The sequence below is a fragment of the Lepidochelys kempii genome, chromosome 2, assembly GCF_965140265.1.
Source record: "Lepidochelys kempii isolate rLepKem1 chromosome 2, rLepKem1.hap2, whole genome shotgun sequence".
Taxonomy (NCBI): domain Eukaryota; kingdom Metazoa; phylum Chordata; order Testudines; family Cheloniidae; genus Lepidochelys; species Lepidochelys kempii.
The window spans coordinates 254,558,864-254,585,350 of NC_133257.1; the positions used below are offsets into that span (position 1 = coordinate 254,558,864).

General features: G+C 41.5%; 1 protein-coding gene across 19 annotated transcripts in view; it reads left to right on the plus strand.

Moving 5' to 3' along the window:
* The window catches only part of KMT2C (lysine methyltransferase 2C), a 335,375-nt gene that overhangs the window by 257,344 nt on the left and 51,544 nt on the right, over positions 1–26,487 (plus strand). For 18 of the 19 annotated variants that reach the window (XM_073334588.1, XM_073334594.1, XM_073334591.1 and 15 more), the window contains 11 exons: positions 1,316–1,446; positions 3,282–3,468; positions 15,735–15,839; positions 16,191–16,238; positions 17,464–17,601; positions 17,787–17,819; positions 17,906–18,019; positions 23,656–23,794; positions 24,056–24,270; positions 24,432–24,505; positions 25,869–26,051. In XM_073334588.1, the coding sequence (XP_073190689.1) occupies positions 1,316–1,446; positions 3,282–3,468; positions 15,735–15,839; positions 16,191–16,238; positions 17,464–17,601; positions 17,787–17,819; positions 17,906–18,019; positions 23,656–23,794; positions 24,056–24,270; positions 24,432–24,505; positions 25,869–26,051 (1,367 nt within the window). The remainder of the gene's footprint in view (positions 1–1,315; positions 1,447–3,281; positions 3,469–15,734; positions 15,840–16,190; positions 16,239–17,463; positions 17,602–17,786; positions 17,820–17,905; positions 18,020–23,655; positions 23,795–24,055; positions 24,271–24,431; positions 24,506–25,868; positions 26,052–26,487) is intronic. The other variant, XM_073334595.1, reaches the window with a different exon arrangement.

Genomic DNA, 26,487 nt, shown 5'->3' on the forward strand with positions numbered 1-26,487 from the left:
CAGTTAGCAGAGAAAGGAAGCATTAGTACGCTTTATTCCCAACAAATTGTGGAAGCACACTAATAGGAGTTAAATGCACATCAAAGAGAGGATAAACTCCTTAGTGGAATGGAGTACAACTACTTCTGTTCTTGTGTAGGAGGCTGGTCAAAGCCTGTGGCTGGCCCATGCCAGCCAACTCAGGATCACGGGGCTCGGACTTTGGGGTTTTTCATTGCCGTATAGACTTCCAAGGTCGGGCTGGAGCCTGGGCTCTGGGACTCTCCCACCCCACAGGGTCCTACCTGGAAGTCTACACAGCAGTGAAACAGCCCAAGCCCCTTGAGCCCCAGTCATCTGTACAGTCCAGGCCTGTTTTTTTCTTTGTTGTGTAGAAATAACCAAAGAGGTTTTAGGAAGTCTCTGCTTTTTCTAAGATCCATGAACTGTAATGTATGGTTATGGTCAGAAAAGTGACTATGTAAAAGTGGCACCTCCTTTTGCAATGGACCTGTTCCCTGCATACATTCCAGGTCAGCGTTGCTTGATTTCTTACTGTTACCATTGCCAAATTAGCACAACTAGGAGAGCTGGGCTGGATACTTTTCTGGCTTATGAATCATTTGGTAGGTCTACACTTATGGCGACGTATAGAGTGCAGACTCTGCATGCCCAGCCAGCCTGCATATAAGTAGCAGTGTAGAAGGTGAGGCACTGCTTAGGCAAGTAGACTAGAGTGCCCTACATGCCTGAACCCCAGAACATGTAGCCTGCATGGCTGTCTACATGCCCAAGCAATAACTCTCCCCATCTACACTGCTATTTTTAGCAGTATAGACTCCTGCTGCCTCCCAGCTGCTGGAGCCTTTCTGCACCACAGTGAAAAACTCTGGCAAGTAGGAAAGGCTCTGGCAAGGGGAAGCAGTAAGGAAAGGATCCCCGGAGCCAAAGCCCACAGCCTCCTCCCTGCCAGAGCCTTTCACTGCCCCATGTAGCTACACACCACAGTATGAGTGTGGATGCAGCAGGTAGCTACATGAACCCTACCCTCCACCACAAGTGTAGGCAAGATGATTAACAGAATTGTCACTTCTCAGCTTTATTTAATTATGTTTCATTTTGAATCAGCAAATTCAGTATGGGAATTGAGAAACAACCAAGATGCAATCCCATAATACCGTTTTTACAGAGACCCTTTTCAGAGCAGAACTGTACTTCAGAGAGTTAGGCTGCATAGTACATATCATCCCTCTTAAATAATAGACATCAGATGTGTATAGTGGGCCAGAGATATAAAGAGAATTGTAATGTATTTGTGCATGAATGGTTTTTTTAGGTTGGACTGAACAGCTGCCAGATACACCGGTTGATGAGTCTACTCCTGTTTCTGAAAATACTGAGAAAATAAAAAAGCGTTACAGGAAAAAGAAAAATAAACTTGAAGAAACCTTCCCTGCATACTTGCAGGTACACAGTCATTGCTATCCATTATGTGCTATTTAAAACTAATGTTTGCATGTGTTGAATAAACTGCTAATATATTTAAAGTATAAATGTTTGCTTTCTGATATCTAATTTATCACTCAGTTGAAGTGGCTTTTGCATAAGGAATATATAATAAAAGCTACTCTTTGTAGCTTCTGTAATGAGTTTATTGCACACACCAGGGACTCCCTGCATTTCTTCATTCCCCCTCCCACAAGCTCTCCAACCCTCCCATCTCCCTCTATTTTGAGGACTCTGTGCAACTCCCCCCACCCCTCCCTCATGCCTGGACATTTCTGTGTCCCCCATTGCCCACTCTGCCACATGTGAGGGTGCCTTCTTCCACACACCCTATGTGCCCCCACTTCCCGCCTTTCCCTCCTGGTAGGGGATCTGTGTGTTGCACCCATCCCCCTATGCCAGGGTCCCCCAGTCTTCCCCCACCCCCATGCTGTGGGCTGTGTTCAAGCCCCCTTTGCCCCATACCCTTCCTTCCTCTTCTCTTCCCCCCTTCTGATGCCTAGAATGTGCCCTATGAAACTTTGGAATTGATTGGATGCAGTATTTAATTTAAAAGTTGTTGAGTTACATGCAGACAGACAGAAAAATGCTGCCACATTGAATACAAGGCTTTCACAAGCTTGGGCAACTATCTCTCTGTCTTCCAGTCCCTTGCTTGGTTGAGCAATAACACTCAAATTACATTCTGTATTTTTTCCCTCCCAGTACACTGAAACACTGCACCTTCAATTTACATACTTGCATATACTGAATACTGTCAAAAGGCTTAGTCAGATCTTGGTATTATTACATTTTCTTTACAGAAAGATCACAGAATATTATTTGATGAGGAAAAAATACTCTGTATTCATGGCAGGGAGAAAATCCTTGAATTAGAACTTCCTCTTATTAGAAGGGATGGATTGGTTTTTTTACTTAATCTGATTCTTGGGAAACATAGACTAGCTCTTTAGCTCTTGTGTGTAGGTTCTGACTTCATTAAAGCAGAGAATAACTGAAATTTAAAAATAATTTTAATTACATTTCTAACAATTAGAGCTTAAAATGATGGGGGTTTCTAGGGCCAAATGAGGAGGTGACAATAAATAAATTAAAAATACTGCAACTGATAAATTGGTTTTAAGATTGTCTAGTCTGTTGACCAGTCAGTGGGTTCCTGATGTACTTTTCCTGAGTCAGCTGCAAGTGAATGGCAGCTATTATACAGCGTATGTAAGTCTGCTAATGAAAATGAACAACTTTATGCTCCATGAAGAAAGAGGTTTTGTGTTGTTGCAGCTCCACAGTGTGATGATTTCTGCTAATTGTTAACCATTCAGAAAAGATGGATGGTCAGTGGTTAGAACACTAGCCTGGGACTCAGGAAACCCATGGTCAGTTTCCTACTCTGCCCCAGACTTCTTGTGTGGCTTTGGTCAAGTCAGGATCTCCTTGCCTCACAGTTATGTTTGTGTGAGGATAAATACATGAAAGATTGTGTTGTGCTCAGATACCATGGGGATATGTTGGTACCTAAGGAAAGTTTTTTGGTATGTTTTTTTTCCTATATAACCTAAGATGTGAATTTAAACTGATGTGGTTGCACCAGTGTAACCACTACTACCCTCCACTAGTGACACACACACACACACGCCTCCCCTCCCCCTTCCAGAGTGGACACTCTTATACCAATATAATAGTGTCCATACGGATGCCATATAACTATATTGATATAACTAGTAAAACTTTCTTATGTAGACAGATATAAAAATTTTCCTAAATAGACTGACTTTAGTGTATGTTTGTCTTCATTACAGGAAGCTTTCTTTGGAAAAGATCTCCTAGATATCAGTAGACAAAGTAAGATGAGCCTAAATAATTTATCCGAAGAATCACTTCTGATGTCATGTAAAACTAATCAGACCACCAATTTTCTGGATCCATCTTCCGACCCACTGCTTAGTTCAGTGTCTACTCCAGCTCAAGCAAAACTGGGAGCTCAAGGTATACCAAGCTAAAGTTAGTGATAATTCAGTCATGTTTGGTTTTGTTGTTATAGGAGCTTTCCCATGCTTTTGTGTGTTCGTTTTTAACATATACACTTTCTAACATTCTTTAACTTAATATTACAAGACAAGTTAACATTATATTGGGTGATAAGCCACAATTGGGTGTTCATTCTAGAGTCATTATACATAATACACAGCTGCAGACCTTCCACTGACTTGCCTTATACATGTTCTAATAAGACTCCTTGATTTTAATTTGCATGTTTTCAAAACACTTAGAAACAGGGTAGGTGTATCTTGTTTTAGGAAGACAAATCCTTCATGATGGAAGGCTACAGTAGACTAATTGGAAAACAACATTAAAAACCTGTTCTTTGTACTGGTGAATATTTATTTTAAAGTTATTATTCTCTAATTTTTAGTATTGATTATTTTAGTTTCCCAGACTGCTCAGATATTTGGGGATTCTTTTTGCCTTTATATTGTCCCCCATGAGCCTGAATGCTCTTTCAGGGTGCAGTGTGTAGCCAAAAGGCAGCTTTTGACTCTCACTTTCTACTGCACAAGCTGAACTGGGAATATTATTTTAACTTGATGGATAGTGAGTCTTGAACATGGCTGGAGTGCCACAAAGTGCTGCTGAAAGGCCAGCTTCACTCAAGGGAGCAATCTCTCTTTTTCCCAACTGTCCTGCTACTTCAAGAATTCTTTTTCTAAATGTCTCATAGGTATGTCAGGTTTCAGAGTAACAGCCATGTTAGTCTGTATTCGCAAAAAGAAAAGGAGGACTTGTGGCACCTTAGAGACTAACCAATTTATTTGAGCATAAGCTTTCGTGAGCTACAGCTCACTTCATCGGATGCATACTGTGGAAAGCACAGAAGATCTTTTTATACACACAAAGCATGAAAAAATACCTCCCCCCACCCCACTCTCCTGCTGGTAATAGCTTATCTAAAGTGATCACTCTCCTTATAATGTGTATGATAATCAAGGTGGGCCATTTCCAGCACAAATCCAGAGTTTAACAAGAACGTCTGGGGGGGGTAGGAAAAAACAAGGGAAAATAGGTTACCTTGCATAATGACTTAGCCACTCCCAGTCTCTATTCAAGCCTAAGTTAATTGTATCCAATTTGCAAATGAATTCCAATTCAACAGTCTCTCGCTGGAGTCTGGATTTGAAGTTTTTTTGTTGTAATATCGCAACTTTCATGTCTGTAATCGCATGACCAGAGAGATTGAAGTGTTCTCCGACGGTTTATGAATGTTATAATTCTTGACATCTGATTTGTGTCCATTTAGTCTTTTACATAGAGACTGTCCAGTTTGACCAATGTACATGTCAGAGGGGCATTGCTGGCACGTGATGGCATATATCACATTGGTGGATGTGCAGGTGAACGAGCCTCTGATAGTGTGACTGATGTTATTAGGCCCTGTGATGATGTCCCCTGAATAGATATGTGGGCACAGTTGGCAACGGGCTTTGTTGCAAGGATAGGTTCCTGAGTTAGTGGTTCTGTTGTGTGGTATGTGGTTGCTGGTGAGTATTTGCTTCAGGTTGGGGGGCTGTCTGTAGGCAAGGACTGGCCTGTCTCCCAAGATTTGTGAGAGTGTTGGATCATCCTTCAGGATAGGTTGTAGATCCTTAATAATGTGTTGGAGGGGTTTTAGTTGGGGGCTGAAGGTGACAGCTAGTGGCGTTCTGTTATTTTCTTTGTTAGGCCTGTAACGCCCCACTCTACTTGCGCTATATTGATGACATCTTCATCATCTGGACCCATGGAAAAGAAGCCCTTGAGGAATTCCACCATGATTTCAACAATTTCCATCCCACCATCAACCTCAGCCTGGTCCAGTCCACACGAGAGATCCACTTCCTGGACACTACAGTGCTAATAAACAATGGTCACATAAACACCACCCTATACCGGAAAACTACTGACTGCTATTCCTACCTACATGCCTCCAGCTTTCACCCTGACCACACCACACGATCCATTGTCTACAGCCAAGCTCTGCGATGCAACCGCATTTGCTCCAACCCCTCAGACAGAGACAAACACATACAAGATCTCTATCAAGCATTCTTACAACTACAATACCCACCTGCGAAAGTGAAGAAACAGATTGATAGAGCCAGAAGAGTTCCCAGAAGTCACCTACTACAGGACAGGCCTAACAAAGAAAATAACAGAACGCCACTAGCCATCACCTTCAGCCCCCAACTAAAACCCCTCCAATGCATTATTAAGGATCTACAACCTATCCTGAAGGATGACCCAACACACTCTCAAATCTTGGGAGACAGGCCAGTCCTTGCCTACAGACAGCCCCCCAACCTGAAGCAAATACTCACCAGCAACCACATACCACACAACAGAACCACTAACTCAGGAACCTATCCTTGCAACAAAGCCCGTTGCCAACTGTGCCCACATATCTATTCAGGGGACACCATCACAGGGCCTAATAACATCAGCCACACTATCAGAGGCTCGTTCACCTGCACATCCACCAATGTGATATATGCCATCATGTGCCAGCAATGCCCCTCTGCCGTGTACATGGGTCAAACTGGACAGTCTCTACGTAATAGACTAAATGGACACAAATCAGATGTCAAAAATTATAACATTCATAAACCAGTCGGAGAACACTTCAATCTCTCTGGTCACGCGATTACAGACATGAAAGTTGCGATATTACAACAAAAAAACTTCAAATCCAGACTCCAGCGAGAGACTGTTGAATTGGAATTCATTTGCAAATTGGATACAATTAACTTAGGCTTGAATAGAGACTGGGAGTGGCTAAGTCATTATGCAAGGTAACCTATTTCCCCTTGTTTTTTCCTACCCCCCCCCAAGACGTTCTTGTTAAACCCTGGATTTGTGCTGGAAATGGCCCAACTTGATTATCATACACATTGTAAGGAGAGTGATCACTTTAGATAAGCTATTACCAGCAGGAAAGTGGGGTGGGGGGAGAGAAAACCTTTTGTAGTGGTAAACACCCATTTTTTCATGCTTTGTGTGTATAAAAAGATCTTCTGTGCTTTCCACAGTATGCATCCGATGAAGTGAGCTGTAGCTCACGAAAGCTTATGCTCAAATAAATTGGTTAGTCTCTAAGGTGCCACAAGTACTCCTTTTCTTTTTTCATAGGTATGTGCTATGTGTTTAGAGGTATATTATCCCTCTCTACATTAACACTTTGTATTATGCTATATGGTTATTTTGTGACTCATAGCTTGTCTGATCCTTACTGTAAATAGTTTTTTGTACTGTTACCCAATAATTTTGTACCTGTATATTCCTGGCGTTTTTGAATGTGCACAAATTGGGCATCTATTATAACTTTTACCTTTGCAAAAGAGAAAATTACTTAGCTGTCTTGTTGCCCTTTGAAAATGGTAGTTAAACTAAAAAGGCTACAACTTTAATGTTGCACAATTAAAATCACAAGAATCAAGGAATGCAAAGATTAAGAACCTTACAGTAATGTTATCACAGCCCCCACTGCACGTTTTCTAGTCTACATTGTATAATAAGTCCCTACTCTGCAAGTAGATACACTCACACAGATCTCTTTACCTATGAGGAGCTCCATTGAAACTCTCCATGGATGCGAACAAAGCTCCATGCTTGTGCATCTACTTGCAGGACTGGGGCCATAAGCACTAATATATTAAGCCAATGGGGTACAAGTTTTTAATTAGAAGTAGAAGAAGAATTATGAAGTATGGAAGAAGTATGGGCTGGATGAATGCACTATAAGGTGGGTAGAAAGCTGGCTAGATTGTCGGGCTCAACGGGTAGTGATCAATGGCTCCATGTCTAGTTGGCAGCCGGTATCAAGTGGAGTGCCCCAAGGGTCGGTCCTGGGGCCGGTTTTGTTCAATATCTTCATAAATGATCTGGAGGATGGTGTGGATTGCACTCTCAGCAAATTTGCGGATGATACTAAACTGGGAGGAGTGGTAGATACGCTGGAGGGGAGGGATAGGATACAGAAGGACCTAGACAAATTGGAGGATTGGGCCAAAAGAAATCTGATGAGATTCAATAAGGATAAGTGCAGGGTCCTGCACTTAGGACGGAAGAACCCAATGCACAGCTACAGACTAGGGACCGAATGGCTAGGCAGCAGTTCTGCGGAAAAGGACCTAGGGGTGACAGTGGACGAGAAGCTGGATATGAGTCAGCAGTGTGCCCTTGTTGCCAAGAAGGCCAATGGCATTTTGGGATGTATAAGTAGGGGCATAGCGAGCAGATCGAGGGACGTGATCGTTCCCCTCTATTCGACATTGGTGAGGCCTCATCTGGAGTACTGTGTCCAGTTTTGGGCCCCACACTTCAAGAAGGATGTGGATAAATTGGAGAGAGTCCAGCGAAGGGCAACAAAAATGATTAGGGGTCTGGAACACATGAGTTATGAGGAGAGGCTGAGGGAGCTGGGATTGTTTAGCCTGCAGAAGAGAAGAATGAGGGGGGATTTGATAGCTGCTTTCAACTACCTGAAAGGGGGTTCCAAAGAGGATGGCTCTAAACTGTTCTCAATGGTAGCAGATGACAGAACGAGGAGTAATGGTCTCAAGTTGCAGTGGGGGAGGTTTAGATTGGATATTAGGAAAAACTTTTTCACTAAGAGGGTGGTGAAACACTGGAATGCGTTACCTAGGGAGGTGGTAGAATCTCCTTCCTTAGAGGTTTTTAAGGTCAGGCTTGACAAAGCCCTGGCTGGGATGATTTAACTGGGAATTGGTCCTGCTTCGAGCAGGGGGTTGGACTAGATGACCTTCTGGGGTCCCTTCCAACCCTGATATTCTATGAATTATGCAGCCTTACTGCTGCTTTAATGTCATGTTATGCATTTAATTTCCTGTTTTTTAAAGCTTGGGAGGAAAAACAAAATAGGAAATGCTAGGGGAAAATATAAAACCATGCAATTGCATACTTTACTTCTGCTGGTACAGGTACCTAGTGTTTTAATTATTGAAGTATGTTCTCTCATTCCCCATTAATATATGTGCATTTCACAGGGGCATGGTGCAGTGTTACATGAATAACCCTAGTATCTCCAGAATAACAGCTAGGGAGCAGCTTTTGCATCCACTCTTCTCTATGACCATGTAGCCAGTGCTTATTGCTTGGTGCCTTACCAACCAGAGGGCCATGGAGACCTGTTCCCCAGGAAGAGGGGTTAGAAGACTCAATCCTCGTGCCCTCTTTCTGAGTTTCTGGACTCTAGAAGTCTCAATCCATTTCAGGGCACAAAGCCTGAGAGCCCAGGAACTTTAAACAATTTTTTTTGTTTTGTTTTAAACTGAGACAAAATGTGGAAAAGTTCACTCCAAAACAAAGAGTAAATTCTGAGCAACAGAGAACCATGTAGGCTTAGTTTAAACTTCAGTAAACATAAGTATAACAGTAATTACCAGCAGCCACTATAGGTTTATAGGAATGCCAAGTCAGCCGATGTATCCATCCTGCTGTTGAGATTTCAGTGAGTCAGAACTATGACTTGTGCATATTCCATCTTGCAATACACCATGAGATGGCTGGAGTGCCAGTGATGGAAGTCCAATGCCTAGCCTGATTGGTTTCAGCGTAAAGATTTTTTTTTTAAAAACTCTTGTGCTCTGGCTGTGTGTGCGGCTAAGAAACAGTTCTTTCCCTCCATGATAGCATCTGCAGATTTATTTCAGATGGTAGATCATCTGGTAAATCTGGACTGTCTCAGCTCAGTAGCTGGTCTAAGTCCCTCCCATTGTAAGGAAATTGTTTTGCTCTTTTGTGGACAATATTGATCAGATCAGAGATGGCTTATCTGTTTCCGGGGTGACAAAACAAGCTCTTGAGGGAACAAGGGCCTTGTCTTCACTCCTGGAATTTCAGCCAGTAATGCTCCCTGAGGTACTAGAGACGTTGGGAGAATTTTGTCCCTCAGCCTTTGCTTTGGATCCATGTTCTTTCTGGCTGATGAAGGCCAGAGAGGAAATACTTACTTATGGAGATGGTCAGCGTCTCTCTTGTAGGAAGCATTAGCGCCACTTTTGCTTAAGAAGACATCACTGGCCACTGCAATCTTGCTAATTATCAACCAGTATCACATCTTTCCCTTTTTGATTAAGATTGTGCAGAAGGTTATGGTGAGACAGCTCTCACAGTATCTGGAAGACTTTGACCTCCTTGACCCTTTGTCAATCTGGCTATAGATCTGGCTATGGCACAGAGACTGAATTGATCACACTGGTGGCTGATCTCCTTCTTGTTAGGGATGAAGACCAATGTCAGTGGTATTAGATCTGCATCAGCTGCCTTTGATCAGTGGCCTTGTTCTTTACTCTCAGAAACCCCTATTACAACAGATCTTAATGGGTATTTGTGTGCAATTGCTTGTCTTCTTGGAAGAGTTCTCAAGGATGGGGTGTTGCAGGTTGCCACTGTGTCATCCCTTCTGTTCAACATCTATTTGGGACCCTTAGAAGGGTTAATAAGGAGCCATGGGGGTTTAGTGTTTTCAGTATGCTGATGACACCAGTCTATAGGTCTCTGTCTCATCTGACTTGGATGATGGGTTCAGTGCCTCAGCCCATGTCTGGTTGAAATTAGGGCATAGATGAGAGCGACGTGGCTGAAGCTCAATTCAGACAAGACTGAGATGGTGATGATGGGTTGGGGGAAACAGCCAGAAGCGGTGGTGAAGGTGATATCAGGGATTATCACTGCCATTAGTTGTTAGTGTTCACAATTTAGGGTTATTTTAGACTCCCAGCTGCTGTTTGAGGATCGTATTACAGCAGTGACTCAGTCAGCTTTTCCTCATCTGCATCTGAGTAAGTGGTTGCAACCTTTCATTTTGGATGCAAACCTCGCCACTGTTATCCCTGCTTTTGCAAGACCCGGCTATTGCAGTGCTCTCTACCTGGGGCCACTGTCCCAGGGTACAATCTAGACCGATGAACAGCTGTATCCCCTCAGCTCTCCAACCTGGGGTGCCTTTTACGCTGCTTTGCTGTGAGAGTTATCACTCCTGGTCTCCTCTCACATAGCCTCCAACAAGTAAGTTGCTCCCAGTTATAGTGTATGAGTGCTATAGCCAGCCACCCATGAATTACACTGCAGAGTAAAAAGAAAAGGAGTACTAGTGGCACCTTAGAGACTAACCAACTTATTTGAGCACGAGCTTTCGAAAGCTCATGCTCAAATAAGTTGGTTAGTCTCTAAGGTGCCACTAGTACTCCTTTTCTTTTTGCGAATACAGACTAACACGGCTGCTACTCTGAAAACTGCAGAGTAACACCATCAAATTTCCAGCCCCAGACTTCCCCCCAGAAATGTACATTTTGTACCTCCCAGCTCTCTCCTAGACAATACAAGTTCATATAAAATCCGCCATTTTATTAATAGAAAATGATATGCACGAATCCTGTTATCCCAAAGGGAACTTCCCAAACACTTCAATCCAAACACATTGGTTTACATAAAATAAAACAAGTTTATTAATTACAAAAGATAGATTTTAAGTGATTACCAGTAATGAGGCATCAGAGTCAAAATTGGTTACAAGAAAATAAAAGTAAAACACAACTAATGCCTAATTTAACAAGCTAAGTGAACTCAAAGCAAAGGTCTCTCTCACCACATGTTACAGCAGTCTTACTGCCTGAATTCCTTTCAGTCAGGATTCTCCCCCAATCCAAAGTTGTTTCCTCTGTTCTTCAGGTGTTGTGGGTGCTGTGGGTAGAGAGAAAGGGAGGAATTATTTGGGGCGCCTACTCTATCCTCATAGTTCTTTCTCTTCTTCAAGAATCATCTCCAGCTCAGGTTCAGAAGACATAAAGTCTGTGTGGATGGGAACCCCCTCCTCTTTTTTTGTGAAATTACAGATTTTCACCCATGTCCTCTTTCCTGCCAAAAAATGGCCATTTAACAGGCGATGGTCCATTTGATTTTGTTGACACCTGGCTGAGGCATTGGCTAGCCTTTTGTCTCTGGGGAATAGTTTGTGGCTGTTTCCCCCAGACTGGAACATGTCTTAGTAATACCATACAGTGGAATCTTATAACTTTACATGCAGTGTTGCCACACATATTTTACCAGGACATATGATCAGCAAATTACAAGTTTTCAAATGATACCTTACAAGGCATACGTTATACAAGATTTATCATAGTCCTGTAAAAGGGGTGAATATAGGGGTACAGACTGTCAAAGCCCCACGTTAAAACCATTCAGAGACTGAAGCTGGTGCAGAATGCAGCAGCTCAGTTACTGAGCAGGGCATCATACTGGGATCACATGACCTCAGAGCTCCAGGATATACACTTGCTGCCCATTGGTGGAGTTCAAAGTGTTGATTATGACCTATAAAGCCCTAAATGGCCTGGGATCGGCCTCCCTGAGGGGTTGTCTCTCTCGCCAGGCCATACTACCACTGCTGTAGTTAACAGGGTTACCTGAGCTGGATCCCCCTTGTTATAAAAGAGAGGGACAGCTGGAAGGACATTCTCTGTGAGGGATCTGGGACTCTGGAACTTGTTCTCGCTCTATCCTCCCCGAACCTCTCTTACCCTCCTTTGGTCTGAAATATCCCGTTTGGTGATTATTTGGGCATGCTACAAAAGACATCTGTTTGATATGGTCTCTGGAGGTGGCTGAGGGTATGCTTCCCAGATGATGATTAAGGCAGGTGGTTGGCAGAGTTCCACTGGAACGGATTTTAATGTTGCTGAGATTTAATTCAATTGTATGTATTGTGTAATTAATTATGTGAGACAGCCTAGAGCCTTAGATAGGCATCTTTATTATTTGAATGTAAATAAACAAAAACAAATAAATGCAGCAGAGGAATGAAGTTCACAAGGTAGCAATATAACTGTGTTCATTCAGGAACCCAAAAATGCAGGTAAGTCATTTTTCCTTTTTGCTTGGCATTAGTTTTCATCTCCAATCCAAAACAGCCAAGTGAAGTGACAACTGGTGTCAAGCCTTTGGCTTTCATCTGAAGCAGCTGACCAAAACAACTTGGCAGTTTCCAAGCTACGACTGAACACACATTCAATTTAACTGAAAGAAAAAAAAGTGACAAATATTAGAACAAATGGGAAAAAAGCTCTTTTAAAAAAAAAAGTGACAGTGAACACAACAGGAACAGAGCTGGCCAACAGAGAGGCAGTCTAAGTTGTAAGCTCTGTTCAGTTACATCTTTTCACCATGAGCCATTTCTAACTACTTAGATTAAGATTTTTGTTTTAATTAAAAGGTGCTTAAAGTATTAAGGACCGTGCCAAGATAGCTTTATTGAAGCCTAAAGGGAAAACTGCCACAGCATAGAAAAAAATATTGCAGAAAAACTGAAGGGTGCCAATTCTGCCTGGGTGTTTGCTACATTAGGGGACTTTTTTTTCCTCCTTCAGTAACTCTGCCATAGGCCAGGTATGCATTCTTGGTTGGAATTTCATAAAAGCCAAGCATTGACTGCATGTGATTCTTTTAGCTAGCCAGCTAGTAAGCCATCCAGCTATCTTATGTCATCAGCATCACTTTGTGGTGCTACATGAATTACCCAACCATTTGCATGATTTGTGTACTGGCACCAAAATACAAAAGTTAATATGCAAAAGGCAAAATTTTATCACAAAAGCAGAACCAACTTTTGTTCACAGTACTGTACTTACGTTCCATAGTCTTTTGTAGCACCAGGTACACCGATTAAATAAACTATCCACAGCTGATATATTTCTGAGGCACTTAAAGTGCTTCCCTCATTAAAATTAGTCCCTGTTCTCTATGCACAATAATGTCGCTCAATTTGTAGCCATTCTCCTCTGATATATTGTCCTATAAATTGCAAAGTGAGCATGAAGCATAAAACATTACCCAATAGAAGGCAGTACTATGCAAATGATGGGTGTAAATGATGATACAAAGAGGGTCAGGTCTATTGTCTGGTCTACTCTGATTTTTAGCATGGTTCAGGGAAGAACCATTAGGAGTAGTGGGATCAAGTTAGAGAAAGGAAAACTTAATCTAAACAGCTGAAAAAACCTTTAGGTCATGTGAGGTCTAGAAGACTCTGGCGTAGCCTCAGGAAGCACACCCCTTGAGCCAGGTTACACTAGATTGAATAAAACTAAAAATTGCTGCAATGGCAGGGTTGGACAGTAGATGTCTTTCCTATTTCTAGTTTCTATCATTCTAGTGGTGTGTCTTACTGATGTCCCTCTTTCTCCTACCCACCTTCACTTGCCTCCATCTCTATTCCATGTTAGGTTTCAGAGTAACAGCCGTGTTAGTCTGTATTCGCAAAATGAAAAGGAGTACTTGTGGCACCTTAGAGACTAACCAATTTATTTGAGCATAAGCTTTCGTGAGCCACAGCTCACTTCATCGGATGCATACTGTGGAAAGCACAGAAGATCTTTTTATACACACAAAGCATGAAAAAATGGGTGTTTACCACTACAAAAGGTTTTCTCTCCCCCCTCCCCACTCTCCTGCTGGTAATAGCTTATCTAAAGTGATCACGCTCCTTACAATGTGTATGATAATCAAGTTGGGCCATTTCCAGCACAAATCCAGGTTTTCTCCCCACCCCCGCCCCCCACAAACCCACTCTCCTGTTGGTAATATTTTATCTAAAGTGATCACTCTCCTTACAATGTGTATGATAATCAAGGTGGGCCATTTCCAACACAAATGCAGGTTTCCTCCACCCACCCCACCTCCCACCCCCAGGAGAGTGAGTTTGTGGAGGGGACGGGGGGGGGAGAAAACCTGGATTTGTGTTGGAAATGGCCCAACTTGATTATCATACACATTGTAAGGAGGGTGATCACTTTAGATAAGCTATTACCAGCAGAAGAGTGGGGTGGGGGGAGAGAAAACCTTTTGTAGTGGTAAACACCCATTTTTTCATGATTTGTGTGTATAAAAAGATCTTCTGTACTTTCCAAAGTATGCATTCGATGAAGTGAGGTGTAGCTCACGAAAGCTTATGCTCAAATAAATTGGTTAGTCTCTAAGGTGCCACAAGTACTCCTTTTCTTATTCCATGTTACTGTCTACTCTTCATTTTTTACTTCTGAGGTACTTCTCCGGGTGGTTTCAGTAGTCTTTACTTTCCCTGATAGACTTTCTAAGTTATTCCGGTTTATTTGTCAAACTCATCCTATTGGAATGCTTCATGATATTCAGTGATTTGTGTTGAAGTGTTTATCTGCAGATATTTTTACCTAGAATTAACTATCAATTTGTTTACAAATGTGTAAACTGCCTCAAGTTAAGGCTAGGGTGGACACTTCCCAAATATTCAATCCAGGCTAGAGGTAGAATCTGATCCTGCAAACCATGTACGTATGTTCGTAACTTTATTCACAAATGAATATTTCCAGGATTACAAGAAGAAATAATTATTACAGTGAACTAAATGCCATGGTAGCCAAATGATTATAAATTGCAGGGTCTGAAGATACTTGTGAACATAACTTCCCCATCAGTAGTAAAAATTTAAATTTCATCTTTAATGTTTACAGTGCTGCCAGCTCTTGCAATTTTATTGTGAATCTTGCGATATTGGGTGTTTCTTTTTAAAGCCTTAGATCCTGGAGTCATATTATTTTGAAAGAAAGCTTAAATTTAAAAAAAGAGGAAAAAAAGGTGTGTTTCTTACCTTCATAGTTTGCAGAGAAAACCCAAGTGTGCCCTAAACGTTTAAAAAATAGAAGGCAAATAAAAAAAACATTGTTTTTGTTTTGTTAAATGTCATGAATTTTAAACCACTCATGATTTTTTGACACTTGGAGTTATCAATACAGTTGATATTTGCCAGGTATAATAAATATAGCTAAAGAAAAACTTCAAATGCGATGTTCCCTCAAAAATATAATTAATAAGAAAATCACTCTCATAAAACAGAAATTTTTTCCCCAGCCTGACTTTGATTTATTTTCTCCTTATACTTATGTACATTGTGGTTACCTAAGACATTCTTCCATATTATGATATACTGAATTAGAGTTGGTTTACTTGTTTAAATTTGTGGGATTATTGTTTTCTCTCTCTTTTTTAGAAATTCTCCCTATATGTTTTTTCCCAAAATCATCCAGTCAGTCTTCCTTACAACATGCTCATTCATTACATTTACTAAATTTAGGAAATTGCTAAATCCATGTAAATCACTGGACAAATAATTTAATAAACATGTGAGTGTCATGGTTGTATTGATTTTTAGTTTATTGTATCTTACATAGGTAGTTCTGATGACCCTTTGGCTGACCTTTCAGAGGTCTTGAACACAGATGATGATATTCTTGGAATACTTTCTGATGATTTAGTAAAGTCTGGAGATCACTCAGGTATGAGCTTTTAACGGCTCCTTGGTGGCTGTTTTCTTTGTTCTCTTGATTATAGACACATTTCATGTGTTATGTTCACAGGTTATGTGATGTATGGCTTTGATATTTACATAACTGTTTTATCAATTTCAGAAGGACTTTTATCTCTTCTTTTACAAAAACCATAAACTCTTCAGTATTTTGTTTTATTCAGTCCTTTGCTTTGCTGCTTATAAAGGAATAAAAACAGCTGCTGATGTCTATCATACCTGCGTAGCTTTTTCAGCATGCAGCAGTGTATGCTCTTAGTTTATTTTTCTTTTTTTTTTCTCTTGTTATAATCATCCATTTTATCTGGTTTGGGTCCTGTAGGTCTTGATTTATGCACTTTCCAGGTTGAGAACTCACCCTCCCCATTTGGTAAGAAACTAAACAATGGATGACCCATGGTTAGAAGTAGTCATCTTTCCTAGTGGTTTCAGCTGAAAGAACTGTTTGTGCATGCATAGATGTTAGTGCATCATTACTCTGTGTAACTAATCCATGCTTTCATTTTTTGCTATCTTTCTGGTTTGTTTGAGCCAAGCACAATTTACAAAACCTGCACTATGCACTTGATAGATAGTTTTCTTTTGAATTTTTTGAATACATTTGCTATTTTTGTGTGTTTCACAATGCAAAACTATGCATTTCCTTGCTTTCTTTCATATTTGACAGTATTACACATAGTTGTATTAGTGATATATTTGTTTTTAATTTAAAAACACATCTTAATTATGCCTATGTATAAAGCATGAATAAAAAGATCGTCAGTCTTTTTTAATCACTGGTGATGATTGATCACTTTTACATAAAACTTCTATATAAAAACACAGGTTTATGATAACTAGAAGAAGCAGGCTACATTATTTTAAAGGTGCTTCTTAGTTGGAATTTGGTGCTGCAATACCTTTCAAGTGCTAAAGTCACTTGTGTACAGTAGTACCAAGAGTCTGTTGCTTCTGAGATATTTTTCTTAACTTTTAAAAGGATATAATAAATGTCACAGAATAAGTAACAATTGTATTTTCTCAACACCCACAACTGTATTTTCTAATTTAATGCAGAATATTTTAGCCCTGTTTTGAAAGTAGAAGCTGCTGCCATTTTAATATAGGCCAAATATTTACTAGTGTGAACTGTATTTTAGTAGATATTTAATCTAACACAGGAGGATTCAGTGAGTTTTGGGGGATACTTAAGGTCAAAGGTAACTTCCAGTCAGGTTTAAAAGTACCTGCTGCAGGAAATTCCTGTTTTTAAAATAAACAAAATAAAAAGTTCTAAGAGAATTAAATGTTTGAAAACATCCTGTGGCTAAATTTAGAAGTCCCATTACAACAAAATTTGGTTCAAAGTCTTCTAATTCTAAGCATTTCATTAAATTAGATGCCTTCCTCAAACTATGCAGCAATCTAAATTGGATATTTTCTGTTTGTTATTGATGTCTTATTTTCCCTTGAACATCAACTTTTAGATTTTAGTAGATGGCTTTAGTTTACAACTAAACTGTAACCAAAAATCATTTTGGAAATGTTTTATGCCCTTTGTCCTGTGTCAGTAGATTTCCTTGTTTACGGCTGACTTAATATTCTTACCTCTTCAGCTGGACTAGATATTGGTCCCATCTCTGACGATCCTTCCTCTCTGCCTCAGCCAAGTGTCAATCAAAGTTCACGGCCCCTCAGTGAAGAACAATTAGATGGAATTCTCAGTCCAGAACTAGACAAAATGGTCACAGATGGTAAAATGTTTGTCTTACATCTTGACTTTGTAGAATACTTAAGCAAATACTTCCTATTTTCTATTATAACTATGTAATTTGAAATTAGCCTTTGCAATTGTAATTACAGAATTAATTTTATTATGTTTTATCTAGGAGCATGAAATGAATTATTGCTAATTTTGTGTTATTTTTACTTTGCCCAGGTGCAATTCTTGGCAAACTGTACAAAATTCCAGGTATGTGCTCTTGAGCGTTGCTGTCTTTTTTATTAAATTTAGTTTATATAACCGAACCTGCCAAGTTATGCATATTATTTTTACAGAGCTGGGAGGAAAGGATGTGGAAGACTTGTTCACTGCTGTACTGAGTCCTGCAACCACTCAGCCAACTCCTTTGCCACAGCCTCCACCTCAGTTAATGCCTTTACACAATCAGGGTATGGTCTTCTGTTTCTTTTAAAAACAGGCTGTACAAAACCAATTATGTATCTTTCATAGTATAAATATGATGATAAACTATGCTAGGGTAAAAAGAAAAGGAGTACTTGTGGCACCTTAGAGACTAACCAATTTATTTGAGCATAAGCTTTCGTGAGCTACAGGTAAATACTCTATATGCTTTATTTCACAAATCATCTTGAAATTGAGTGTCTGATACATATGTGAATGGATTTTGATATCTGAGAGGAAAAGCTATCTTTTGTTAGACAGACTTTTTGTGGAATACTGGAGCTCTTCCACCGGGTGACTGTGGTATAGTACTGTAAGTGGTCTGCAATAAAGCAGGGCTCCTATTATGACATTTTGTCTCATTGCTTTGTCAGTACATCTAAGCACACTCTCACGGTGAAGAAGGAGCTAATCTGCCCCTTAATTGTAACATTTTTGTCTAAATGTGACAATGCCATTCAGTCTAATTTCTGTAAAAAAGGTTAATTTAAGAAAATTGACTGGCACTATTCAAACAAGGAAGAGAGAACTAGCATTATTTTGCAATATTTACAATAACAAAAAATGCAAAACTAAATCAAATTTCTTGTTTCTCAAGCCATGATTCCAGAAGAAGGCTGGTTATCAGACTTACTTTATTTAGTTCTACCATCTTGGATAGATTTTTCTGAGAAAATGCTGGAATAAGTATCCTAGAATTCTAGGTTTTCACTCTGAGTGCCCCATCAATGGTATTTCATGAGCTGTTTACATGAGGGGTTCCCAGGCTTTGTTCCATGAGCCGCACCTGTGCAGCAGCATTATGCACTGCGGCCCACTATTAACACAGTTCTGTCAGGGAGAGTGGCACCAGGGGGCATGCATGGCCCCTCACCTCAGCAGGGACCAGGGCAAGCAAGAGGGTGAAAGGGCCAGGCAAGTGCCACAGCCTGCTCCTGCCGACACCCTCCACCTCAGCAGCCCGCTGAGTGCCTTGAGCTCATTACCTGGAAGCCATGCCCCAGTCACTCACCCAGCACCTTAGCATGCCTCACAGGCACCAGGGAGGAGCTCAGGGGTTCAAAGGGCTGGACAGAGGTAGCCGCTCAGGCTGGGCCTGGCCATTAACTGTGACAGTCCTGATCACAGCATTGTCCAGGAGGAAACAGAGCAGCACTGCTGAGCCCAGGTCCCTGGGAGGGCCGCGGAGCCGATACTCCAGGGGTCCTGATACCCACAGACCATGGGGTGTGCAGGCTCAGAGTGGGAACGGCAGCAAACCTTCCAGCTGCCCTGAGTGCCACCACCTCTTGGCCGTCCCCATTTCCTCGCCCGGTATCTCTGCTTCACCCTCTGTCGCCTGCTGGGGATGCTGGGCTCCTCTGACCCTGGGTGAGGATCATCGCCAGCCGCGACTATGCCAATGTGTATAGTTTTGGGGGGAGCAACAACCCCCTACCCTACCCTACCCCCAGTGGCAGACCACCCAGCACTGTGTTGTGGCCCACTTGTAGGTCGGGGCACACAGTTTGGGAACCCATGTTTTACATAATATCCAGGTGCATAGTTAAAAGCACTCTTTTCTCATCAGCCATCATCTCTAGTAGAGTTGGCACTCACTTAGGTGCAAGCAGAGAGCCCATTATGATGTATTTGTGCTTCAGAAATCTATTCTAGTGTCTAAATTGATTTCAGTAGTGAGTAATTCTAGAACCACCAGATATCTAAGAAAGGAAAAAATGATTTGTTTGTTAATGTGGATGAATTTCTAGAAAAATATAAGACTTCAAAAAGTTCTAAAAATGAGATAATTTAAAGCAAACGAGAGGTAATAGATTACATGGCCAGTTTGTTCCTACGTCATGTCTGCACTAATATTTTAATGATACAAATAAAATGCTCTGCCCTAATAGTTGTGTAAAATTGCTAGACTGAATATTTTATTGAAATATTGAGGTACATTTGACTAGATTTATTTATTTCATTGATAAGAGTGTTGAAATCATATGTTGGAAAACTTTACCCTGGTATACCAACTGTCTCTGAAGAGTCGATTCCTAGTTAAATGGTTAATATTTATTCAAGAATTGTAAAAGGAGATAGCGTGCGGTGCCTCTATGTTTGTTATCTGGCATCATGGATTTGTTTTCCTTTTCTTTTTCTTGATGTAGCATTGGTTCTTCTTCAAGCAGTGTCCGTATGGGTGCTCCACTATAGGTGTATCTGCCTCCCTGTGCTGCTGATTGTAGAACTTCGGTAGCAGTGTCCTTTGGGCCCGCACATGTGCTGTCTCTTCTCCTGCTGCGCCACGAGGCTAGCCAGCATGCACCAGCACGCCCCGTCCTCGGTTCACTGTCCTTGCTCACTGTCCTCGGTTCCTTCTCAACTGCCCCTGGCTAGAGCTGGAGCCTTTAGCTGTCCGTTAGTAGATCGTTAACTCTCCTTTTCATTTGTTAATCTTTAGCTTTTAGAAACCCTTTAGCCTCCTTTTGACTTCTATTTGGCTGTGCCTTTAAAAAAAAGAAGAAGAAAGAAAAGGCTTTGTTCTTGTGTAGACCCTCAGTGGCGGGGGACCCCCTTGGACAAGGCTCTCCAGGCTTCAAGAAGTGTTGCACTTGCAGCGAGGCGATCCCAGTCATGGACAAGCACTCCCAGTGCATTCGCTGCCTCGGCGAGAGCCACATCCAACAAAAATGTTCCCTCTGCAGCAAGGACAGAGGGAGCAGAGCAAGGACAGCTCCTCTGTTCCCTCTGCAGCAAGGACAGAGAGCTCTGCCAGAAAATCATCTTTATGGAGGCTGCTCTCTGACCCCCGCCCTCCGGCGGGCATGACTCTTCCCCATAACCTTCGACTTCAAAGGATAGTGCGTTGAAGAAACGGTCCAGGGACTCCTCTCACAAGTCGAAAAAGAGCGAGGAGTCCCCTCAGCGAGCGCAGGAATAGCCGAAAGCAGTCACCATCTCATTCAGTATCTTGGGCACCGCTGACACTAAGATCATCTAGCACCCACACCTCATGGTGACCCTCGGTGTCCGGTACCATTGTTAGGCCCACGGACCCTTTGGACATGGGCACCGAATCTTTGGTACCTAGAGACAAGGGCAAACACCCTAAGATGCTCCTGGTACATGAGCTGTCATCGGTATCGCCCATCCAGCACCGGAGAGATCAGTATGGACAAGGTCCCCATCTCCCCCAGCATTACCACTGACACCAGGATGCTCAGTACCTGCAGAATTCCATCAGGTCAGTGACCCCGCTATGTTGGAAACTCCTGACTCTCCGCCCCTCGGTGCTGAGATCACAGCACCAAGTCATGGCTGACCAAGGGGTATTTCCCCACAATCATGCTATGCCCCTCTGATGTCCAGTGATGGATCGTACAGCGAGCTGGAAGGGGTTTCTCCATACTCCTCCTGAGCTCCTTATGGGACCCAATATCGACAGGGTCCAGGAATATACCACCAGATGGCACTGTCACCATCTTGGGTACTGTCACCCAGGAGCACCTCCATCAGGCCCTATGCCACCGCAGTGGTCATTCTGGGGCCCTTGTGCAGCGCACCAACAGCCTACTTCGAGGGCACTGTGCATTGTCCAAGAGTCTCCCAGTCATGCTCCCTCGGCTACAGCATCACAGGCCTCAGAACCCCAAGAAGTGGAGGAGCAAGAGGTGGACACAGAGGAGGAGGTCACACCCAAGGCCATATTCTCTTTCGCTGGATGAAGCAGTCGTGCTGTCACCACCTTCCATGATGGATGACTTCCGCTTGTTCCAAGAGCTGGCGAAGAGAGTCGTGGAAACCCTCCTCATACCATTGGAGGAGGTTAAAGATACGCACCACCAGCTTATCGACATCCTCCATGCTACATCTACCTCCATCAGACAGTGCTACCAGATTTGTAACATGAACGATCCATACACAGTCCAAAAGATCTATCTCATCGTCTGTCGTCGTCTTTAAGAATGTCCCCATCTCAGAGATCTGCAGAGCGGCAGTCCACAGTTTCACAGAACATTATGCAATCACTAGGGACTCTGCCTCTGATGTCATTTTTAGCTTCACAGCACTATAATCTGTGATTAAACCGACCACGAAGTCCCAGCCCTCCAAGGGGGGTACTGCTTGGATTCGCCCACAGTGGAGCACCCATAGGGACACTATTCAAAGAAGAGGAAGAAATTACTCACCTTGTGCAGTAACGATGGTTCTTCGAGATGTGTGTCGCTGGGGCTGCTCCACTATATCTCCCTCCTCCCCTACTTTGGAGTTCGCACTATGATTCTGTGGTAGAGAAGGAGCTGAGGACGGTTAGCCCACGCGGCTTTCTATCCTCATGGTGCAGCACGAGGAGACTGTGCATGTGAGGGCCCAATGGACACTGCTACTGAAGTTCTCCAATCAGCAGCGCAGGGATGTAGATACACCTATAGTGGAGCACACATAGGGGGACACAAGATGAGTAACTTCATTGTCTGGCTGTAATCTGAGAGATCAGAAAATAGTAATAGCTGTTGCTGAAACACCAATTCATAATATTTGCTGTGTCTCCTTTAGGGGAGAACTTTGAAGGCTAGAAATATCACAATGGTTGGCAGCCTGGGATATTGTAGAGCTGTCTGTGTGCCATGTTCTAGTCTTTGCCAGTTGCCAACCAGACAATCTCAGTTGCTACATTACAGCTGAAGGGGCTTAGCTTTTATTATTGTTATCTATTACAGTAGCACCCCTAGGTCCCAATAAGGACTGCGTCCCCACTGTGTTCCTTACCCTCATATCTGAACAACCACCAGTTACCTCTGTTGTAGAAGCAGGAGATCCTAGCTGCTGGTTGTAGGCCCCATGGATACCCAGTTGCCAGTAGTAAAAGAAAAATATGTTCAAATAACAAAGGATTTGGGGCCTGCTGTGCACCCATATATAGAAGAGTTGTGTGCACCTTTTGGTGAATTTTAGGTTGTTTTCCATTAATTCATTTCCAAGTATTTAATAATATATAACCAAGCAGTATTAACTGATATTCAAATCACTAACTAAGTAAAAATAAATGCTCAAAGTTGCTCTTCTATTTCCCCACCCCAAAAGATACATATATGTAAGATGGAATAATACAACACAGTCTGGCCTGAGATATAAAATTAGTTAAGTTGGGAAATTCTCAGAGAATCCTTTGACTTGCCAAAATCATAAGAAACATGTACATGTACAAAGGACTCACTAAAGTTTATGGTGGTGGAGAATGATATATGTTCGTAAATCCTCTCCAAAAGGTTAAGGTTGGCACATAGGAACATATGACTGGAAGGGACCTCCTGGGTCATCGAGTCGAGTCCCCTCCTATCACAGACAGTCCCATCATTTAATCCTGTCAAATCATTTTATCAAGCTCCAGTTTAAAACTAGTTAGGCTGTTTCCTCCTACTACTGCTATTGGAAGTTGCACTAGAGCCTCACTCCTCTGAGGGTTAGAAACCTTCTAATTTACAGCATAAATGTATTCATGGCGAGCAACACAGAATGTACAGATAAGTAGTTTCTCATTAGACTAAAGGCCTGTTCTTCACCGAAGTTTGTCTTGAACACCTTGAAAGCCTTCAGACACTCATTCTTTACATTGATCATTTCAACTTTTGCCTTCCAGGGGAAAGTGTGTTTTCAAGAGTGCCACTTATGAATGGCCTGATTGGACTTAACCCCCATCTCCCTCATACACCTTTGGCTCCTGGAGGTGGACTAGGCACTTTCTCTCCTATTACACAACCACCGTACAGTGATACCAGGTAAGTCAAGCTGAAGAATGTGGAATTACTCATCAGTGAGCCTAGCTTGAGTGGTATCTGTCAAGCATACTTGCCACTGCACACTTCAAATGTTTATTATTTGACAGAGACATTAAATACATTTTAAATACATTTTAAATGCTCTTTTAAATCTTTTCAAAAGACATGATACTAACTGCTGGAGTAGTTAACAGAGTATTTACAAAATAAATTTTCATATTATATTGAGAGGAAAATTAAACATCTTTTTTGATTTGTCAGGGATAAGAACCCAGCATTTAATCCAATAGTAAATGATCCTAACAGTTCATGGACACCATCTGCTCCCGCTATGGAAGGAGAAGGGGATACAATGTCCAATGCTCAAAGAAGCACTCTGAAGTGGGAAAAAGAAGAAGCACTAGGTGAAATGGCAACAGTAGCACCTGTGCTGTACACAAATATCAACTTCCCCAACCTAAAGGAAGAATTCCCAGGTAAGTGAATGATTTATTGTATAGGGGCACAAATTTTGTAACAGTTCTATTATGCACCTTTCTTCACCAAAGGATTAACTGTTTCTACTTCTAAAAATTGTCTGAAGTATAAAATCATCAAAATCCTGCAAACTAGAACAATATATTGGTTTTTGTTGCAGACTGGACTACAAGAGTGAAGCAGATTGCTAAACTGTGGAGAAAAGCAAGCTCACAAGAAAGAGCACCATATGTGGTAAAAATAACTAAAACTAGCATTTGTACACTTTGGGAGACATTTAATCTGCAGGGTGTTTGGTTTTAAAACTACTAAAAGTTCACTGGTTCCAGAAGATGCAGTTGTAAACCTCTGTAATTTTAGAACTTGTTTCTAAAGCTATTTTCTCAGTCATTCAGTCTTAATATAAACTACGTCCATTTATTTATTTATATTACCTAGAGGCCCCAGCCGAGATCAGTATGCTAGGTGTTGTACATACATGTAGTAAGAGAGATACTCTTCCCCAAAGAGCTTACAGTCCAAATGTCTGCTGATGGTTATTATTCGTGGACTACAGATGTGATTAACACTGTACCAACATAGAAAAAACCACAGTCCCCACCTCTAACAGCTTTCATTCTGAATAAGATAATTAAAACTACCAAGTGACTGAAGCTCAAAAGCCAGCTTTCCTGCTCTTACTGTAGCTTTCTTTACTTTATCACTTTTTAATATGTACCATCTCATCACTTTAAAAAGGGAGCAAAAATGCCACACCAATTTGAGGATTTTGTAAGAAGCTGCAGGCATTAGTTCAGCTGCCATTATGGCTTTGAGGCTGTCATCCTTGACTGCTTTTTAAAATCTTTAAAAGGTTCATTTCTGCAAGGTGCAATATCCATTTGAGAACTGTAACATAAATCTGAAAAAAGCAACTGTCAGGATTTGATGCTCAGAAGGAGCCAGATTCAAAATGTCAGCCAGAAGCGACTCCCTGAAGCAGCCATTAAAAGTTTAAAAGTTCCAGTATTGCTTGAAAATGCTTATCTTAAGAGTTGTTATTGTGCAATCCAATTTTTCTTTGTCCTTAATCCTATGCTTGTACTGTTAGCCTGGGTCAGAGTGAGATGCATAGAGGCTGTTTAATGTAGTCCACTAGTGCATATGATTCTCCTGTAACTGAAGTTCTCCAGATGAGTCCAAATGAACCTCTGTTGATTCATCTTACCTGTGAGCCACCTGTTTTCTTCAGATCTTGGACCACACAAATATGAGATTTGATGTGTGTATTGATATATTTGAATTTCTTTATCCCTGTGCTGCATGTAAACAGAATCTCCTAACCTACATTTAAAGCCTCTATTGTTAATGATTCTTTTGCCCTCACATGGTTTGACATATACAAATCCCACACTGCAGCTTTGTCGAGACTATAAACTTGCAGTTAGTAGCTCTGGTTACAAGAGAGTAACCTAGTTTGTTCTTGATCGTGTGCGATTAAATCAGACCACATAAATAATTTGGTTGTAGATTTTGTAGGAAGAATGGGTAGATGCAGTACTTACACTTATCAAAAGAAAACAAGAAAAATTACTTGTATTTTTATTTTTTTCCTCAGCAAAAAGCCAGAGATAATAGAGCTGCTCTGCGCATCAATAAAGTGCAGATGTCAAATGACTCCATGAAAAGGCAGCAGCAACAGGATAGCATTGATCATAGCTCTCGAATCGACTCAGACCTCTTTAAAGATCCTTTAAAGCAGAGGGAATCGGAACATGAGCAGGAGTGGAAATTCAGACAGGTGTGTTATATTTGGTCGTTTATTATTGTGAGATTTTTTTTATTGGCAGTTGCTGTGCTTAATGGATTAAAATCAATTTTAATCTACCCAAGGAAGGAAATATAAATTCATAACATGCACTCTGCATAGAGTGAAGATTTTTGTCATAAGTAGAAAACGTATATAAAAATATTTGTGACTTATTTTTTCCATTTCAGTTGATTCTTAACATAATTAATTATCTTTATTTCTGTGGCGCCAGCCAAGAGCAATGGCATATGCCCTTTTCTGTCATATGTCACAGAAAAGGCCCTCACCCTGGGGACTCTCACTTTAAGTGAGACTGGCACTTTTCTTTTTCTCCAAAGCCCTTTACCTCTTGTCAATGAGGCTGCATCACTTCTTCAGTATGGATGGTTGGCAAGCAGCTTTATTCCTCTGGGAGTCTGGGAAATAC